The sequence below is a fragment of the Lissotriton helveticus genome, chromosome 7, assembly GCF_964261635.1.
Source record: "Lissotriton helveticus chromosome 7, aLisHel1.1, whole genome shotgun sequence".
Taxonomy (NCBI): domain Eukaryota; kingdom Metazoa; phylum Chordata; class Amphibia; order Caudata; family Salamandridae; genus Lissotriton; species Lissotriton helveticus.
The window spans coordinates 979,599,755-979,616,194 of record NC_136068.1 but is presented as its reverse complement, the minus strand read 5'-3'; the positions used below and the strand labels follow the sequence as shown (position 1 = coordinate 979,616,194).

General features: G+C 47.3%; 1 protein-coding gene across 6 annotated transcripts in view; it reads right to left on the bottom strand.

Moving 5' to 3' along the window:
• Window positions 1-16,440, bottom strand: part of TCOF1 (treacle ribosome biogenesis factor 1) — a 402,392-nt gene that overhangs the window by 288,788 nt on the left and 97,164 nt on the right. For all 6 annotated transcript variants that reach the window (XM_078653593.1, XM_078653591.1, XM_078653592.1 and 3 more), the window contains exons 4-6: window positions 7,965-8,062; window positions 5,734-5,851; window positions 5,026-5,117 (exon numbers count right to left, since the gene is read on the bottom strand). In XM_078653593.1, the coding sequence (XP_078509719.1) occupies window positions 5,026-5,117; window positions 5,734-5,851; window positions 7,965-8,062 (308 nt within the window). The remainder of the gene's footprint in view (window positions 1-5,025; window positions 5,118-5,733; window positions 5,852-7,964; window positions 8,063-16,440) is intronic.

Here is a 16,440-nt window from a genome sequence, read left to right as displayed (position 1 = left end):
TGATGTGAAGAAGCTCCTGCACGTTTCTCCCCTTGTGTAGGCTACTATCGCTGCCAAGTGAACTCTTAACGAGGATGAGCTAAGGTTCTTCTCCAGTAAGTGCGTCAGGTACCTTAGCACTGTGGAGTCCCTCTTCATCTTATTGTGGAGTCTTTCCTGTCTGCACCATATTGTGAATCTTTTCCATTTCGCAACGTAGCACTTTCGAGTGCTGGGCCTTCGTGCCTCCCGAAGTACCCTCAGGGTGCTTTCTGGTAGTCTCAAATGTGCGAACTCTATGTCCTCAGGAGCCACGCTACTAGGCTCATGCTCTCTGGCTCTGGGTGCAGTACCTCTCCGTTCTGCATGGACAGTAGGTCTTTCCTCCTGCTGAATCTGTGGGGTGCACACTGTGTCATCTCCATGATCTGCGAGTACCAGGTCTGCCTCGCCCACTGCGGTGCGACCAGTATCAGTGTCATGTTGCTCGCTCTGCACTTGCTCAGTACTCTGTGCATCAGTGGTATCGGGGGAAAGGCGTAGGCAAATGTCTTTGACCAATCTATCCATAGGGCATTCCCCAGTGTCCCCTCCTCGGGCTGCCTGGATGCGAAGTTTTGGCATTTTGCATTCTGGCGTGTGGCAAACAGGTCCACCGATGGTGTCCCCCACCTGTCGAACAGGTATCTTGTCTCCTGAGCATTGAGCTCCCACTCGTGGGATGCCGATGTCTGCCTGCTGAGCCAATCGGCTTGTATGTTGTCCTTCCCTGGTAGGTGTATGGCTAGCAGGTCTATCTTGAGAGGGATGGCCCATCTCCATATCTCCTGCGCCAGCGTTGAAAGCGGTGCGGACTGTGTGCCCCCCTGCTTGTTGATGTAGAACATCGCAGTGGTGTTGTCTGTTTGTATCAATACCTTGTGCTTGTACAGTCTTGTTTGGAAGGCCTTCAGTGCAAGGAAGATTGTCTTCAATTCTAAATAATTGATGTGCTTTGTGGCATCCGTCGGTGTCCACAGTCCCCTCACCTTGAGCTCCTCCATGTGAGCGCCCCATCCCTTCAGGGATGCGTCTGTGGTGATGGTCACTGTTGGCGTTGGGGGCGTTAGAGGCTTTCCCCTTGCTATGTTCTCCATGGTCCACCATGTCATCTCCTTCTGCACTTCGTGCGTTACAACCACTAGATCCTCCCAACTGCCTGTAGCTTGTGACCATTGCTCCTGTAGCCATTCTTGAATGGGTCTCCTGTGGAGTCGTACATTCGGTACCAGGTGGATGCATGATGCCATCATCCCCATGATCTTGCTCGCCGTTCTCACTGTCCGAGCTTGTCCCTTCCGGTAGAGGCGAGTTTCCTTCACCAGCGCCCTCGCCCTCTTCTCGCTGGGGAACACCTTGCCCTGTAAGGTGTTGATCTGTGCTCCCAGGAAGATCTTCACCTGTTCCGGCTCCATTGATGATTTCTTCCAATGGATGGAGAACCCCAGGTTTATGAGCGTGCTGGTCACTGTATGTGCGTGCAGCTTGCATTTCTGGTATGAGTTTGCTTTCACCAGCCAGTCGTCCAGGTAAGGGTATACATGTATTCCCTGCCTTCTTAGGTGCGCTGCGACTGCTGCGAGGCACTTTGTGAAAACTCTTGGTGCCGATTTTAGACCGAAGGCCAGTGTCGTGAACTGGTAGTGGCTTTCTCCGACGGTGAACCTGAGCATGTGCTTGTGCTTCCTGTTCATTGGGATGTGCAGGTATGCGTCTTTGAGGTCTATAGTGACCATGAAGTCCCCGGTCTGCAACTGTGGGAGCACCTCTTGCAGGGAGGTCATTTTGAACTTTTGCGTTCTTATGAATTTGTTCACGAACCGTAAATCGAGAATGGGCCTCATTGTCTCGTCTATTTTTGGTACCAGGAAGTATGTTGAGTATACTCCTGTGTTTCTTTCCTTGAAGGGTACCCTTTCTATGGCCTGCTTCCGCAGGAGTTCTTTTGCTTCTTCCTGAAGGCACTGCAGCTGCTTGCTTGCTAGCGGCTTTCTTCTTGGTTTTCTGCTTGTCGGCCTCGCCTCCAACTCTATGCAGTATCCGAATTGGATAATGTTGAGGATCCATTTGTCTGATGTGATTCCTCTCCACTCCTGGAGGTGGAATCTTAATCTTCCTCCCACTGGTGTCCTGTGGTCGTAGGTGTCTAGTTTGTCTTGACCCATCTGTACGTGCTGCCCCCTGGGATCTTTTTTGTGGGTGGGCACACGGATTTTTTTGAAGTCACTTGGAGGTGGGCTGCTGGCCCCCTCTTCTATTTTGTCCCCGTCCATTTCTCCCTCGAAAGGACTGGCCTCTTTGTTGGTACTGCCAGGGCTGTTTCTGATGGCCCTGCTGACCCTGCGAGTCTGCCTGGTGCGTTTGCTGGAAAGCCTGGTGTGATGTACCTGGCTGGTTTCCGCCTCTTCCGCCGGGCCTCCGTGACGGGGTGCCCCTCTTGTTCCCTCTGAACTGCAAAGCTCCCATGGATCTTGCTGTTTCGTTATCCTTCTTAAGTTGGCTGAGTTGCTCATCAACTGTTTGTCCGAAAAGCGTACTGCCGTTGAACGGTGTGTTCAGGATGCTGTGTTGCACCTCCGGTTTGAAACCGGATATCCTGAGCCAGGCGTGTCTCCTTTCCGTGACGCCCATCATCATGAGCCTGCTGGCGGTGTCTGCCCCATCCAGGGCCGTCTTAAGGCAAGAATTTGCAGCATTCTTCCCCTCTTCAATTAGCTTTTCGGCTTTCTGCTTGGCATCCTGGGGCAAGTCCTTCACCAACTGCCCCAGTCCCTCCATGATTTGGTACATGTGTCTGTTTACCAGGGCGTTGGAATTAGCCATGCGCCAGTGGGTCGCGGCATTCCGTTCGATCCTTCTGCCCACCAGATCCATCCTTTTGCTCTCTTTATCCGGTGGCGGGCCCGAGGTAGTGGGTACGTTAGCCCTCCTCCTTGCTGTGGCCGTGATAATGGAGTCTGCGGAGACCGTGCCCTGAATGTAGGCCGGGTCCTTTGCGGCATGCTTGTACTTCTTCTCAGTTCTGGGAGTTACTGCCTTGCATGTTGCGGGCTCCCTGAAAGCTTCCTTCCCCTGAGCCAAGACGCTCTCGAGCATCGGGAGGAACTGGCTCCTCGTTTGTGTTGGGAGCAATGTTTCCAGAAGGAAGTCTGCTTTCTGCTTCTCTTCGTCGAGCTTGAGCTTGAAAGCTGCTGCGGCCGATTGTATCACCGCGTTGTAGGCCCCGATGTCGTCCGGCGGCGAGGGCCTCGAGGGGTAGGTGTCGACCACCTCCTCCGGGCTGTCGGTCTCGACATCGATGTAATCTACATCCTGAAGGTCATAGGGCGCCGACTCTGTGTCTGTCCTGCCCTCATCTTCCTCCCCATAGCTGTAGCTCTCGTGGGGATTCTCGTACTCCTCCTGGTCGTCGAACACCTCGACGTCCTGGTCTTGCTCGGTGACTTCGGCGACCTCTTCTTCTTCCTCCTCGACCGCCTCCAGCACTGGTGGCTTGGTCTTGTGAGGGATCGTGAAGGCCTTCATCCTTGCGTCGAAATCTTTTTTCCGCTGCATGAAGTTCTCCATTTCTGCCTCGAGGCGCCTTCTTTTCTTTTCCATCTCGGCCGCGTGTTCCGCGTCGGATGGTTCCGCCGCTCTCTTCGACGGATGGCTCGTCCCCGTGCCTCTCGGAGTCGAAGCTTTCGACGTCGAACCGGATATCGGGTCTCTGGTCGTCGTCGACAGTTTCGGGTCTTTCTCCCTCGTCGATCGATCCTTTTCGGGGACGATTTTCGACGTCTTCTGCTGATCAGCAGCTCTCGGCGCCGGGGACTCCTTCTCTGAGGATCCGCTGGGCCTGGGAGTAGTCGCGGACGCCGCCTTCTTTGGCGTCGGCGCTTTCGGGGTCTTGCCCTCAATTTTTCGAGACTCAGAGTCTCTCGGGTTCTTGGGGGCCGAAGAGTCTCCTACCTTGTCAGAAGTCTTCGTGTAATCGGTCTCTACGACCGTGTAGCTGTCGTCTTCGGCGGCAGCGTTGTCTTCTTCCTCGGAGGACATCCCCAGCTCGTAGAGCGACGGGGTCGGGGCCTTCCCCTGCAGGGTGGCGTGTGCTACCCTCTGCCTCTCTCTCACACGAAGGGTCTTCGGGGTGAAGGCGGAACAGGCGTTGCAGTCTCCGCTTTCGTGGTCCACCGGTAGGCAAAGGTTGCATACCGGGTGCTGGTCTTTCTGCGCGTACTTGTGGTGGCAGTTCCGGCAGAACTTGAACGGCGTGTTGTCCATCCTCGAGCGTCCAGGGCCTCTCTGGTCGCGTGTTCGTCGACGGTCGTCGAAGATCTGGATGGAAAACGCCTTATCTTGCTTGTCCTTCGTCGGTGAAGTCCCCTGGAGTCTTCAGATGACTTCTCCTCGTCTTTTCTGTATTTTCTTTCTTCTTTCTCCAAAAATGTCTGGAGCCCAAACGGGAACGATCCAGACCCGACCGCGGAAAAAAAGAATCTGAAGATGGCGCCCAAGAGTGGGAGCTTCCGCAGGAAGCATGCCGACGTCACCGGAAATACACCCAAAGGGGGTGTGACGCCGACGCCCACCTGGGCAAAGAAAAAAAAAAAAAAAACAGAGAAAAGACTACGAATCCGGACCCAACCACAAGACCGCGGAATAATGCACAGCATAGTGAATCCAGAAAGATTCACGCTGCAAAACTATGGTCTGTGTGTATTGCAGATTTGGGTCCTCATTAATTTCCACAATTATATTTTTATGAAATGCACAGATCGCCATCTCATAATTCAAGGCATGGTGTCCTTCAAAATATGAATCTAAGCATGACAATATATGTTATTGATGGACAGTATCAAACACCATTCAAAACGGCAGCATCCTGAATTAACTAATCATTCCAAAGGACCAGTCTCAAGCAAAGAAAGTTGCTTTGCTCCGCCGAAGCCTTTAGTTAAGGACAATGCAGCTCCCCTCTTATGCAACAGTCACAATAGCGGTATCTGTAAGAACACAGCTCAGTACCTGAGGCGCTGCTGACCGTTTCTTTTCATCTTCACTGTCAGAAGACTCATCAGATGAGCTGCTGCTCTCTGCCTTCTTACCAGGGGTAGAGACTGAAAAATACAATAAAGGGAATGGCATTCGACAACAGCCCGTACTGCAAACAATTAAAAAAAATATATACATGAAGGACAAATTAGCATAATTAGTAGTTAGTAAGGGCAAGGTTTGACTTCGGTCCTGACAGCATCTGATGCAGTATTGAAAAGTATTCCTCACCCATCCGCCCAAATACGGCGGACTGATGCACCAATGTTTAAATATGAATATGTTACTATTATGAATTGTACACAGTAGTATTAACATTTGTTTGCATTTCATTTTTCTGCTTTTTGTAAAATTAAGTAAACAGCCCATCTAAATGCAAATTTTAAGATCTCATGAGAAAATTAAGAAAATCATAGCTTCCTGCATGTCTGGAACAAAAACTAATATACTCTGACAACTGGACGAAACTCCCTAGTGCCAAAGACTCCCACTGAAAGTAAGAGAATGAAACACTATTTACGTAAATGTTTTTTGCACCAGCTTAAAATACCAGGACTGAAATTTGCTCAAAGGTCACTAGCCCCACTATGCATGGGGATAATGTACAAAATCTGCACCTAGTCTAGCTCACAGAGATCAGTTACTGGTTTTACCAAACAGAACTATGATCGCCGGTCTTACCAGGGGGAGGGACCCGTTTCTGGGCCTTCTCATCTTCACTTTCCCCAGATGATTCTTCACTACTGCTTTTGACAGCCTGCTCCTTCTTGGTGACTGGGGCAGTCTTGGCATTTTTCACCTATATGAGAATTATTAAAGTGAAATACATTTAGCAAAGAATCTTGCCACAAAAGTAAAGCATAGTTTAAGCATGGTGTGCCATTTCAAAAAAACTTGCTTTGCATAAGAGGTTTTTGGGTGCTGTAGGAAACTAGGTTTTTGTTGCCAGAAACCCCTCCCTTTTTGCCTGGTATTCGATGAAACTTTTACTGAAGTGTACTGGGTTTCTGCTAACCAGGATCCCAGTACCAGTGTTTTCCCTAAAAATTGTAAAAAAAAATCCCCCAATTGGCCCTGACTTTCACACTCTCTGTAAGTCCTTAGAAAACGCCACCCCTGGAACCTAGGGCCTGAGGTACTACAGAGGGTCTCGAAGGACTGCAGCATGAATTATGCCACCCTAAGAGGCCCACACCAAACACCTGCAGGACTTCCTCTGCAGGCTGCGTGTTTTGGTGCAGACAAAAGTGAAAAGACGACATGACACATGTGCCATGTCCCTTAATACTGCATCCAGTATTTGTAAGTTACCCTTACAGCAGACCTTACAGCCCTAAGGCAGGGTGCTTAATATTGCACGAGAGGGCATATCTGCATGAGCACATATGCCCCTGTGCTGGTCAGTCCCTTTACTGCCAGTACAAGTCAACAGGGAAGCCATTTTAGAACATGCATTGGACACTGGTGAAAATTAGTTCCCAAGCCTTAGCTATGAATGGCATCACTGAAGATAGGAGTGCTTGGTATCAAACATCTCGTATATATAAACCCACAGTGATTCCAGTGATTGATTTATTAATACAGGCACCCAGATATGAGTGTCTGAAATCTCCTCGCCCCCAAAAGGGGGAGAGCCTTTGCTCTCCCACAGCCTGCTCGGGAAAGGGTGTTTACACCCCCTCCCACAGGATGACCTGCTGATTAGCATTCCTTGGCTGGGTGCCATTCCAAAAGCTACTGCCTTTGAAATGCAAATCTAGCTCCCCTCACAGGAGAGGAAGCTGCTGAATCTCCAAAGCCTGGGGGACCTGCCAGCACTTCACCCTGGAACCATGACCTACCAAGAAGTAGCAGACCTTCTTTCCTACATCCTGCAGGCAACCCAAGACTCCTGTGAGGATTTCGTGACTGCATAAACCCAACGTCTGAAGACACCACTGCACCAGTCACTCCAAGCCAGAGTTGAAGTGGGCCAACGGTGTGATTGTGGTCCTCCGGCCTTTCCAGAGCCCAAGTCCATTGTGGTTTTGGCCCCAGTGAACTCTCAGACGTCGCCTGCAGCCTCTGCACATAGGCCCTCTCTAATGTGACTGATCCCAGTAAGAAAGACCTGACACCTCAAGACACCTCTGCACCCGTCGCCCCTGTGCTGTAGAGAAGTGGACCAAAGGCGTCCGTATGTCCCAGAGCATCGTGAGGCTTGAGCCCCCCTGTTGGTTCAGCCCAACCGGCCTCCCAGTCGGAGCCTGCGAGTTCTTTATGCGTAGACCAATCCCCAATGAGTAACACTGGGCATCCAACGCTGTTTTGCACCTCTGCACCCGGCCGCCCTAGTGCTGAAGGTGGTGTTCAGCTGGTGCTTCCTTGGACTTTACCCACCGTAACGCCCGGAGATTGGTCTTTTAAAGAATTGTACTGTACCTGAATGCCACATAGACTTTTCCTCTCATAGGGTAACATTGCAGCTCCTAAAAATTGCACGTATTTAAAAACGTACTTATCTGAACGATTTGCTTCCGATGCCTAAACACATATATAGATACAGGTTCTTTTTTATAAATTGGTGTGGATCTCCTTGAGTCATGCGTCTCATTTATTGACCAGTGTATTTTCAAATGTCTTGCAGTCCTCTGTGATAAGCCTAAGGTTGCTCAACCAAACTATCCCTTAGAAGAGCACCTTAGGATTGCCATAGCAAGCCCCCTGTCCACTCATAAGGAAACCCCTGGAGTTTTTACACAATATATCTTTTGACATATCAAATAAAGAGCCGGCTTCTGACAGGTGCGGTCTCGCTCTCTCATTCTCTTTCTGCACCTCCAACTTAAACCAAAACCATCTAATTTAATCAGCAGTCCACACTGTAAAATTTTACTTCTGTGACCACACAGCAGGAAGCAGAATATTCTTACCTTCTTTACTGCTCCAGCAGCAGTTTCTTCCTTACTAGTCCCTCTTTTCAGGGTAGAGTTGGTGTGAACAGTTGTTGCACTGGAGTTTGACTTGACACCTGTCAGGAAAGTAAGGTCAAGAAAGGGAAAGAATGCAAAATACCTCATATTACTCTGAGGAGAAGAGTGCGGAGGAAAACTCCCCAGTAGCACACAATGCGCATCACATACACTGAAATGATATAGATATATATATATATATATATATATATATAGATATATATATATATATATATATATATATATATATATATATATATATATATATATATATATATATATATATATATATATATATATATATATATATATATATATATATATATAGCTAGCCACGGAAAGCATTCTGTGGGTTTCAAGGAGGCTTCAGTTTCAGTCGTCGTGTCACCCATGTTACACAACTTTTACATAAAAACAAGGGTGGGCAATTTATTACAGAGCACAAAAATAGCTAACCATTGGCAAGTTGACAGCACAACTCGGGCCGTGATCAGCAACAATTAAAAGGTGGCTCTCTTAGCGCATAGCTAGAGTAGTGTAGAGATACCCCTCAAGAGGTGATTCTGGCACGTTACAAATTCCTTTATTCATTCATCTCTTAAAAATAACACATTCTTATCTGCCTCACAATTTTATTTGCATGCGATACAACATTTACTCATTCATAATTAGCTCTCAACTCTTCTCTCAGCCCGCCCACCCTCATAATCAGTCAAGTCTCTTTGCTTCATGCTGGACCTAATGCTGATTCTTAATGTGCATTTGATAAAAACTTCATATCCCAAGTTTCAATTAAATTTTGTAAAACAAATGAAACAATGTATTCTGGTCAATCAAGTGTCTGACTGTAATACCACTGTAATACCACTGTACAAATTCATGATCAGCAGCAGTGGTAGAGGATATTTTCTAGATTTCAGCATTCATTATCCTTTTATAGTCCCTTCCCCCAACAACCACTAATTAAAATGTTCAACAACCACTAAGGAGCTAAATCAAGACCTGTAAACCTGAGAACTACTTATGTGCTAAACCTTCACAGGCTCCTTGCACCTGCTTTAAGCCCACATGCAATGGGGCCCATAGTTTACAAGATCATTAACCAATTTACTTACTGTAGAACTGGTAGTAATACACATTTCCACCAGAACTTATTTTTTACATGCCTTGCCATTTGGGAACAAGAAAAACACCTCCAATGAGGATTCAAAATTCCTTCAAACCTTTGCATTACTGTCAACCACTGCAAGTTGTTTCCTATTATATTGCTTCTATGTTCCAATCATGAATTGAATGTAGTTCAATTTCTATCTCTACATATCCAATGCTGCTTATAAACTGTTACCACCACCTGGTCATGCCACACTTTAGCAACATTGGAAATAAAATGCTGTATTTAGAATATTTCTAATGAGGTCATTTCTTTTTTTTACTTTATTGATTTTTTCCCCAAAGTAACATTGCAAACTAAGCAGTGATTTGCCCCAATTATACATTAGGAAGAATACCATATTCACATATTATGGCAGTTCAGTAATAGACCGCATCGTACACAGCAGAACATAGGTAGCAGGGAAATGTCCTCTAAGGGGGCAATATTGTAATGATTCAAAGTAAGCGAGCCAGGTATACAGTAAGGGATACGTCAATGTCTCCGTTGGCTGTCACAGCTGTTATACATCGGTCTTGAGTTCACAGAACTCACACATCATCAGAGCCATCCTCTGAGCTAAAATCACCCTCATCATTAAATATATTGTGGAGCAGCCCCCACATCATAATTGCTTCCGTGGCACACTCATCGGTACGAGCAAGTTGCATGTGTGTCTCCTCTGCCACTCCCCAATTAAGCAGCTCCCGTAGCCATGAAGACATCAGTGATACCCTTGTGCCCAACCAACCAATGGCTATTTGCCTTTGGCTAATAATTGTGCCATCTGGGCAAGCTTGTATGGAATCTTCCGCCCTTTTGGTCTTGCCACCACACCCAAGAGGCATGTAAGCAGGGTTAGAGGGATCACTATGCCGGCAACCCGTACAATTGTAGACACTACTTCCCTCCAGAATCCCAATATAGGACCAAGCCAGATGCAAGAAGTTTGCCTCCTCTCAACCCAACTCCCCGCACCATGTACATCTTGCCTCCCTTGAAGGATCCACCCTATTCAACTGTCTAGGAGTCACATAGGTGCGATGCAGAAAATTAAAAATGTAGCAACTTGAATCTCTGATTACAGGACCCCGTCCTCACCAACTCGCATGCACGCGTCCAATCTGCATTCGTAATGGGCTCCTCTAGTTCTCTCTCCCAGGCCCTATGCGCAGACTAGTGATACCCGACATGTCTATCTGGATCGCTCTATAGAATAAGGTAATCCGATGCCTCCCCTCCCCACATTGAAGCAGGCCGCCAAGCCCTTGAGAGGGCTGCAAGCCCACAGGAAACCCAGCCCAACCCTCCTGTGCAGTGCTCTCCCACTTAGCATAATGAACGAAGTGACCTGGACCCATTTCAAAAGTCTCTTGCGGATATTGGAAGGTGAGGAAGACCTCCCTGGGATATGGGTTACCCACCACCTAGCAGCCTCCCACCCTCCATTGTTCGAATGACATTACCATCAATCGCCCAGAATATATTTATAAATGTATTTATTTATAAAAACATTTGTAAAGCGCAAACGACGGCCCTTGGGCATCTCGGCGCTAAAGTTGCTGCAGTGTTTAACCCTCAGGAGGGCAGAGGTTCATTGGTTGAAAAGCCAGGTTTTAAGTTGCTTGCGGAACATCCAGAGGGAGGTGCTGATTTTGATCGGTTGTGGTAATGTGTTCCACAGTTTCGGTGCGGCTACCATGAATCTTCTGTCCCCCCATGTGACAGTTTTGGTTCGAGGTACCACCAACTCGTGCAGACTGGACGAGCGTAGCGTTCTTGAGGGACAGTAAGGGATAAGGGATAAGGTTTTGGGTAAAGAATGCAGGTCCATATTATTTATTGAATGACGGAGTTCAGATCGGCACCCCTGCATCAACAAGCGCGCCAGGGTATTATCTCCCAGCATATCTATGAACAACCTCTTCCCTAATTGCCAGGTTCAGTCAACCACTGCGCAACATGTTGGAAATTCGCCGAATATTAATTTTGGATATTCAGGAGAACAAGGTCACGTGCCCGAAGTTGCGCTTGAGGATAGTCAATGCCACCCTGCTGCGCAGCCCAGACCAGTGACATGAATAAACTGTCCAGTTTGCAAAAACATTTATTTATTTTTTATTTTGAAAGTTTTATAGAGCGCGGACAAGACCCTTGCGGGTATCAGAGCGCTTTACAATCAGTGTGTTTAGCTATATCAAACATTAAAGAAAAGCAGGACCAAAATAAATAGCATCAAAAAGCATAACATACAAAAGGATAAATCAAACATGATGCAGAACCGGAGCAGCCTGATAGGTCATGGTAGTCCAGTAATGATAAGAACATCAATTATATAGAACAAACTGAGCATACAAAAAGCAAAGCAGTGATGTGCAGTGATGTGCAGCGCAAGAGCGAAACATACGAATCATGGTAATGGCAACAATATAGATTAGGATGATAAGTATGATGAAGGGAATAGAGGTTCTCACAGACACAAGAGGCTATGTTTACGTGAATTTTGTAATAAGGATGCCTTTTACTTCCAGGTTGAAGGAAGAGGTGGAGGGGCTCAGTCTTATTTCCGGTGGAAGGGCATTCCATATCCTGGGTGCCATTCATGAAAAGGATCGATTGTAAGTTTTTTTCTGATTGAATTTTTGTGGTTTCAGAAGGAGGTTTTCCGCACTTCTTGTTAATCTTGTCCCTCCAGATATTGTGAGTTTTTGTGTTAGATAGCTGGGTGCATTATGATGTAAGGCCTTGTGCGTCATGCAAGCTATTTTCAGGTGGATTATGGCTTCAAATGGCATCCAGTTTAAAGATTTTAGGTCCGGGGAGATGTGGGCCCTTCTTTGAGTCAGTGATGAGTCTCACTGCCGCGTTGGTAGAGTCTCTTCGTTGAGCTGTAGTGGCTTTGCGGAGACTGCATAGCGAGACACTTCCATAGTCCAGCCACGGTAGAACTAGAGCCTGAACCGCCATCTTGAATTCATTGGGAGGTAGGAAGGGCTTCAGCTTCTTTAGTGTATTAATCTGAAAGTTTGCTTCCTTCGTTGCATTACTGATATGTTTCTGCATATTGAGGTTACGGTCCAGAATTATACCCAGTGATTTCGATGAATCCCCAATGGTTGGATGAACGTTGAATGCTGCAAGGTGTTTGATCCAGTTGTGCATTATGGGGACTTTGGCAGGTGGGGCAATAAGGAGGAATTCAGTTTTTAAAGCATTCAGTTTGAGGTGATTCTCTACCAGCCATGTTTGGGTGGTCTCAAGAGTATTGTTAAGCAAACTAATGTCGTCCAAGGTGTGGATCTTGAGGTAAAGTTGGGTATCGTCGGCATACATGTGAAATTGCACATTGGATGTTTGTAATAGATCGGTGAGTGGTTCTATGAATAGTTTGAAGAGTGTAGGGGATAGTGAGGAACCTTGAGGGACTCCTAGTGTAACTGGAACAGGTTTGGACAGGGTGTTGTTGACCTCGAATTTTTTTGTCCAATTTTGCAGAAAAGAGGTAAACCATTTGAGAACTGATCCTGAAAGACCCATTCTGTGTTTCAACAGATCTATCAAGTGCTCGTGTTTGACCGTATCGAACGCTGAAGAGAGGTCTAGTAGGATAAGGAGGCATGCTTCGTTTTGATCAAGTATTTAAAGTGCATCATCAATGATGTGTGTCATGGCTGATTCCGTACTGTGGTTTGCACGGAAGCCGGATTGGTGTTTGTTTAGGAGGTTGAAGTGATCAATATGCTTTGTCAGTTGGTGTTGAACACATTTTTCCAGAAGTTTGGCCAAGGTGGGAATATTGGAGATTGGGCGGTAGTTGTTTAGGTCCGTGGGGGCAGCTGTGGATTTCTTAAGCATGGGAGACACCTGCCCTACCTTTAGGGAGTCGGGGATGCAACCTTGTAGAAGTGAAATGTTGATTATCTTGGTCCAGAGAGGTTGTAGCAAAGGGATAAGATCTTTAACCGCATTTGCGGGGAGAGGGTCAGTGAGGGGATTAGAAGGCTTCAGGGCATTGAGAAATGTGCCTATAGCGTCTTCAGAATAGGTGTAAAAGTATGACCATGCCACATCGTTTTTTGGGGTAAACTTTGATGGGATTTGTTGTGACGCAAATGGGGGAAGAGGGGAGGTTTTGGTGAGCGGGCAAGAGTGAGAGATTAGGTCATTGAGGAGAACTTTCTTGATGTTCTCAGACTTTAGGTTAAAGTAGTTAGAAAAGTCCTCACATGTGGGTTGTGGGTGAGTTAGTTCTTGAGGACGTTGAGGTTGGTCCTTAGATTGAGTTTTGATTAATTCAAAAAGTTTTTGGTTCGATTTCTTGCCTGGTCAAGTTGTTGGCTGAAGAAATCCGCTTTAGTGCGCTTGACCTTTCGATAGTAAGCATTTTTCTTTCTTTTTAGAGTCATAAGGAGCTTGGCGGATGGGACTGATCTCCAGTTGCGTTCAGCAGTTCTGAGAGACCGTCTGTCCTCGTTAAGAAGACCGCTGAACCAGGGTTTCGTGGAGACTTTGTTAATTATTGAAGTCAGAGTTGAGGTAGTGGTTGGTGAGATCAATTACGTTGGAAGATCCAGCAGGGGGTAGAAGTGGATTCTGGCTAGAGGCAGGTAACGTGTTTGGGTTGAGATTTTTCCAATCTCTTTTCCATACTTTAGGTTTTATGGCTTGGGCGGAATTCCGTTTGGCTGTTTCCTTGATGAAGAAGGTGATGATGTGATGGTCAGAGCAATCACAAGGGAGGATCGACTCCAAATGAGTGGAATCACTCAGAGATTATTAGGTCTAAAATTGCGCCTTTATTATGTGTAGGGCTGTTGCACCTTTGGTTGAGGTCTAAGGCGTTGAGGAAGTTTTTGAGGCTGTTGACCACTGTATCGTTGGGGTCATTCCAGTGGAGGTTAAAGTCACCCAGGAAAATGTGTGTGTTTCGTCGACCGGTGTGTGTTGTGATCAGATCCATGAGGTGTTCTGTGAAGAGGAGGTTGTCACCCGGTGGGTGATAGATGATGTATAGCGAGCAGACAGGTTTACCATTACTGTTGATGTCGAGGCTTATGTATTCACAAGAGTACCGAGGATGTAGTTCTGTTTACGGTGATGTTGGTCCGGTGTATGCATGCAATACCTCCTCCAATCTTACCAGTCCTGTTTAGTCTGATGACGTCATAGTTAGGGGGGTCTAGGATGTCGATGAGGGGCGAGGAAGATTCTGTAGACCATGTTTCAGTGAGAATTATGAGGTCAAGATCAGTAGAGGTAATGAGGTCGGCTATGTCAGTGGTGTGTTTCGAGGCCGATCTGCAATTCAGGAGTGTGCATTTAAGACGGGGGTGACGGGGGAAGTGGTGTGATCCTGGATGAGTGGGACTTTACAGAGATTATTGTTTATGATTCCTATGTTGTTATGAGTAGAGGGCCTGTGAGGGTTTGCGGGGATAGAAGGTATGGGCATGTGTATGATAGAATCGGGGGTCGCTATGACCGGTTCGTAGGAGAGCAGGAGAGAGCGAAGATCGGTCTCCGAAAAATGGTTGTTGGTACGTGATGGGCGGGAGGATAGGTTACGGAAGGGTACTGATTTCCAACTGGGAGCATTGTGTTTGGGGTTGCTAGGGAGGTAAGTTGGGGACTTGCTAGGTATATTGGTTCTGTAGGATCTGGGGAGCCATGGATGACTCAATAGCATCACTTTAAAAGCATGGAGATCCTCTTTGATTAAATGTGGACATGATCTCATCTAATCTAGTGTCTGGTGTGGTTAAGATGGGGGGAGGTGATGAGATTAGTGTGTGTGTCTGGGGTGTCGGCTGGTTGGGTGTATGAGATGGTGCAGGGGAGCGTGAGTTAGAATGTGCAGATGTGTGTGTGTGGTAGGGATGGTGATGAAAGTGGCGGAGTAGAGGGTTTGGCATGTTGGTGGGCAGGTGTGTGAGGTGAGGTAGGAGGGATTGGTTGTTCAGAGGGTGGACTGATGTCTGAGAAATTGAGGGGTGAACAGTGGAGTGCAGGCGACTGGTTAGCGTGAGTGGAGTCCTTGAAAGGTGTGTTATTGCAAGTAGGGGAAGAGGTGAGGGGGGAAGAGGTGAGGGGGAGAGAGTAGGGGGGGGGTGTTAGGAGGGCGGTGAGCTGTGGTGGTTCCCGTAGTGGGTTCTGTGGCTAAAGGGGGTAAGTATGTAGAAAAGGTCATGTTAGGGGGAGATAGGTTGAGCTGTAGGGAGTCGATGTTGGATGTGGTGTGGCTAGGATAGGGGGAGAGCTGATGAGGGAAGGGATAGAAAAGGAGGAGGGGTGGGGTGCTATGGTCAGGCCTAGAGTGGTTTCCGTAGATATGTGAGGTGCATAAGTGGTCTCGGTCATGATGGGTAGGGAAAGCGTGAGATGTTTCGGTGCGGTGCTGCTAGGTGTATAAGTGGGGGTGGACGTCATGGTAGTCGGGGTAGAGGAAGCGGATGAATCGGAAGCCTGTGACGGTAGGGAGGGGGGGGCTGGGGGGCGAGGCAAAGAGGGATAGGGCGATAGCCCCACAAGTAATATTGATGAGGGTGGATAGTGAGGCAGTTTGAGGATTGTCCACTTGTTCTTTAATGATGGGGAAGATGTTATCTAGGAGATTTAAACTACGGTCATTGGCTTGGATAGTACCATTGTTGTAGATTGTGATTGTTGCTGTAGCTTGAAAGAGTTGGGAAGGGGCAATATAAATAGCTAGACCATGTGCGGATTTTCTTGTGGAAGAAATTGGAAAAGTGGCTAGGAGTACTTTCCTCTATTGTGCTCTCCGTTTTGTGTGGAAGATGATGTCAATGGTTGAGTGTCCGTTGCGTGGGGAGAAGTAGGGATCAGCAAAGAGTTTCATGGTGTGATTTGATGAAATTGCATTTGAACTGTCATTGCGGCCTTAGTGGAAACATTGCATTTTGGAAATGAGAGAGGCAGAGAGGGAGGAAGACCATCTTGGCCACTGCAGCCCTACCTATCACAGACACAGGAAGTCTGTTCCAGAATGCTGTGGAGTCCTCTAGTCCCTCCACGACTCTGCACACATTCAAGCGCCTATATACTGCCTGTGTGCAATCTGTATACAATCAATACAATCAAGTAGCTAAATCCCTCTGTCTCCTAGCGGAGTTCCAATTCATGCAGTCAAATAGCTGGAGTTCCAGTCAGGCTCCATAGTGGAAACAAGAGTGACTTTTGAATATTTACCCAGAGCCAATACACCTTGCCAAAATCATTACATAATCCCGTCAATATCAGCAATGACCTGCTGGGGGAGCGAACATAAGC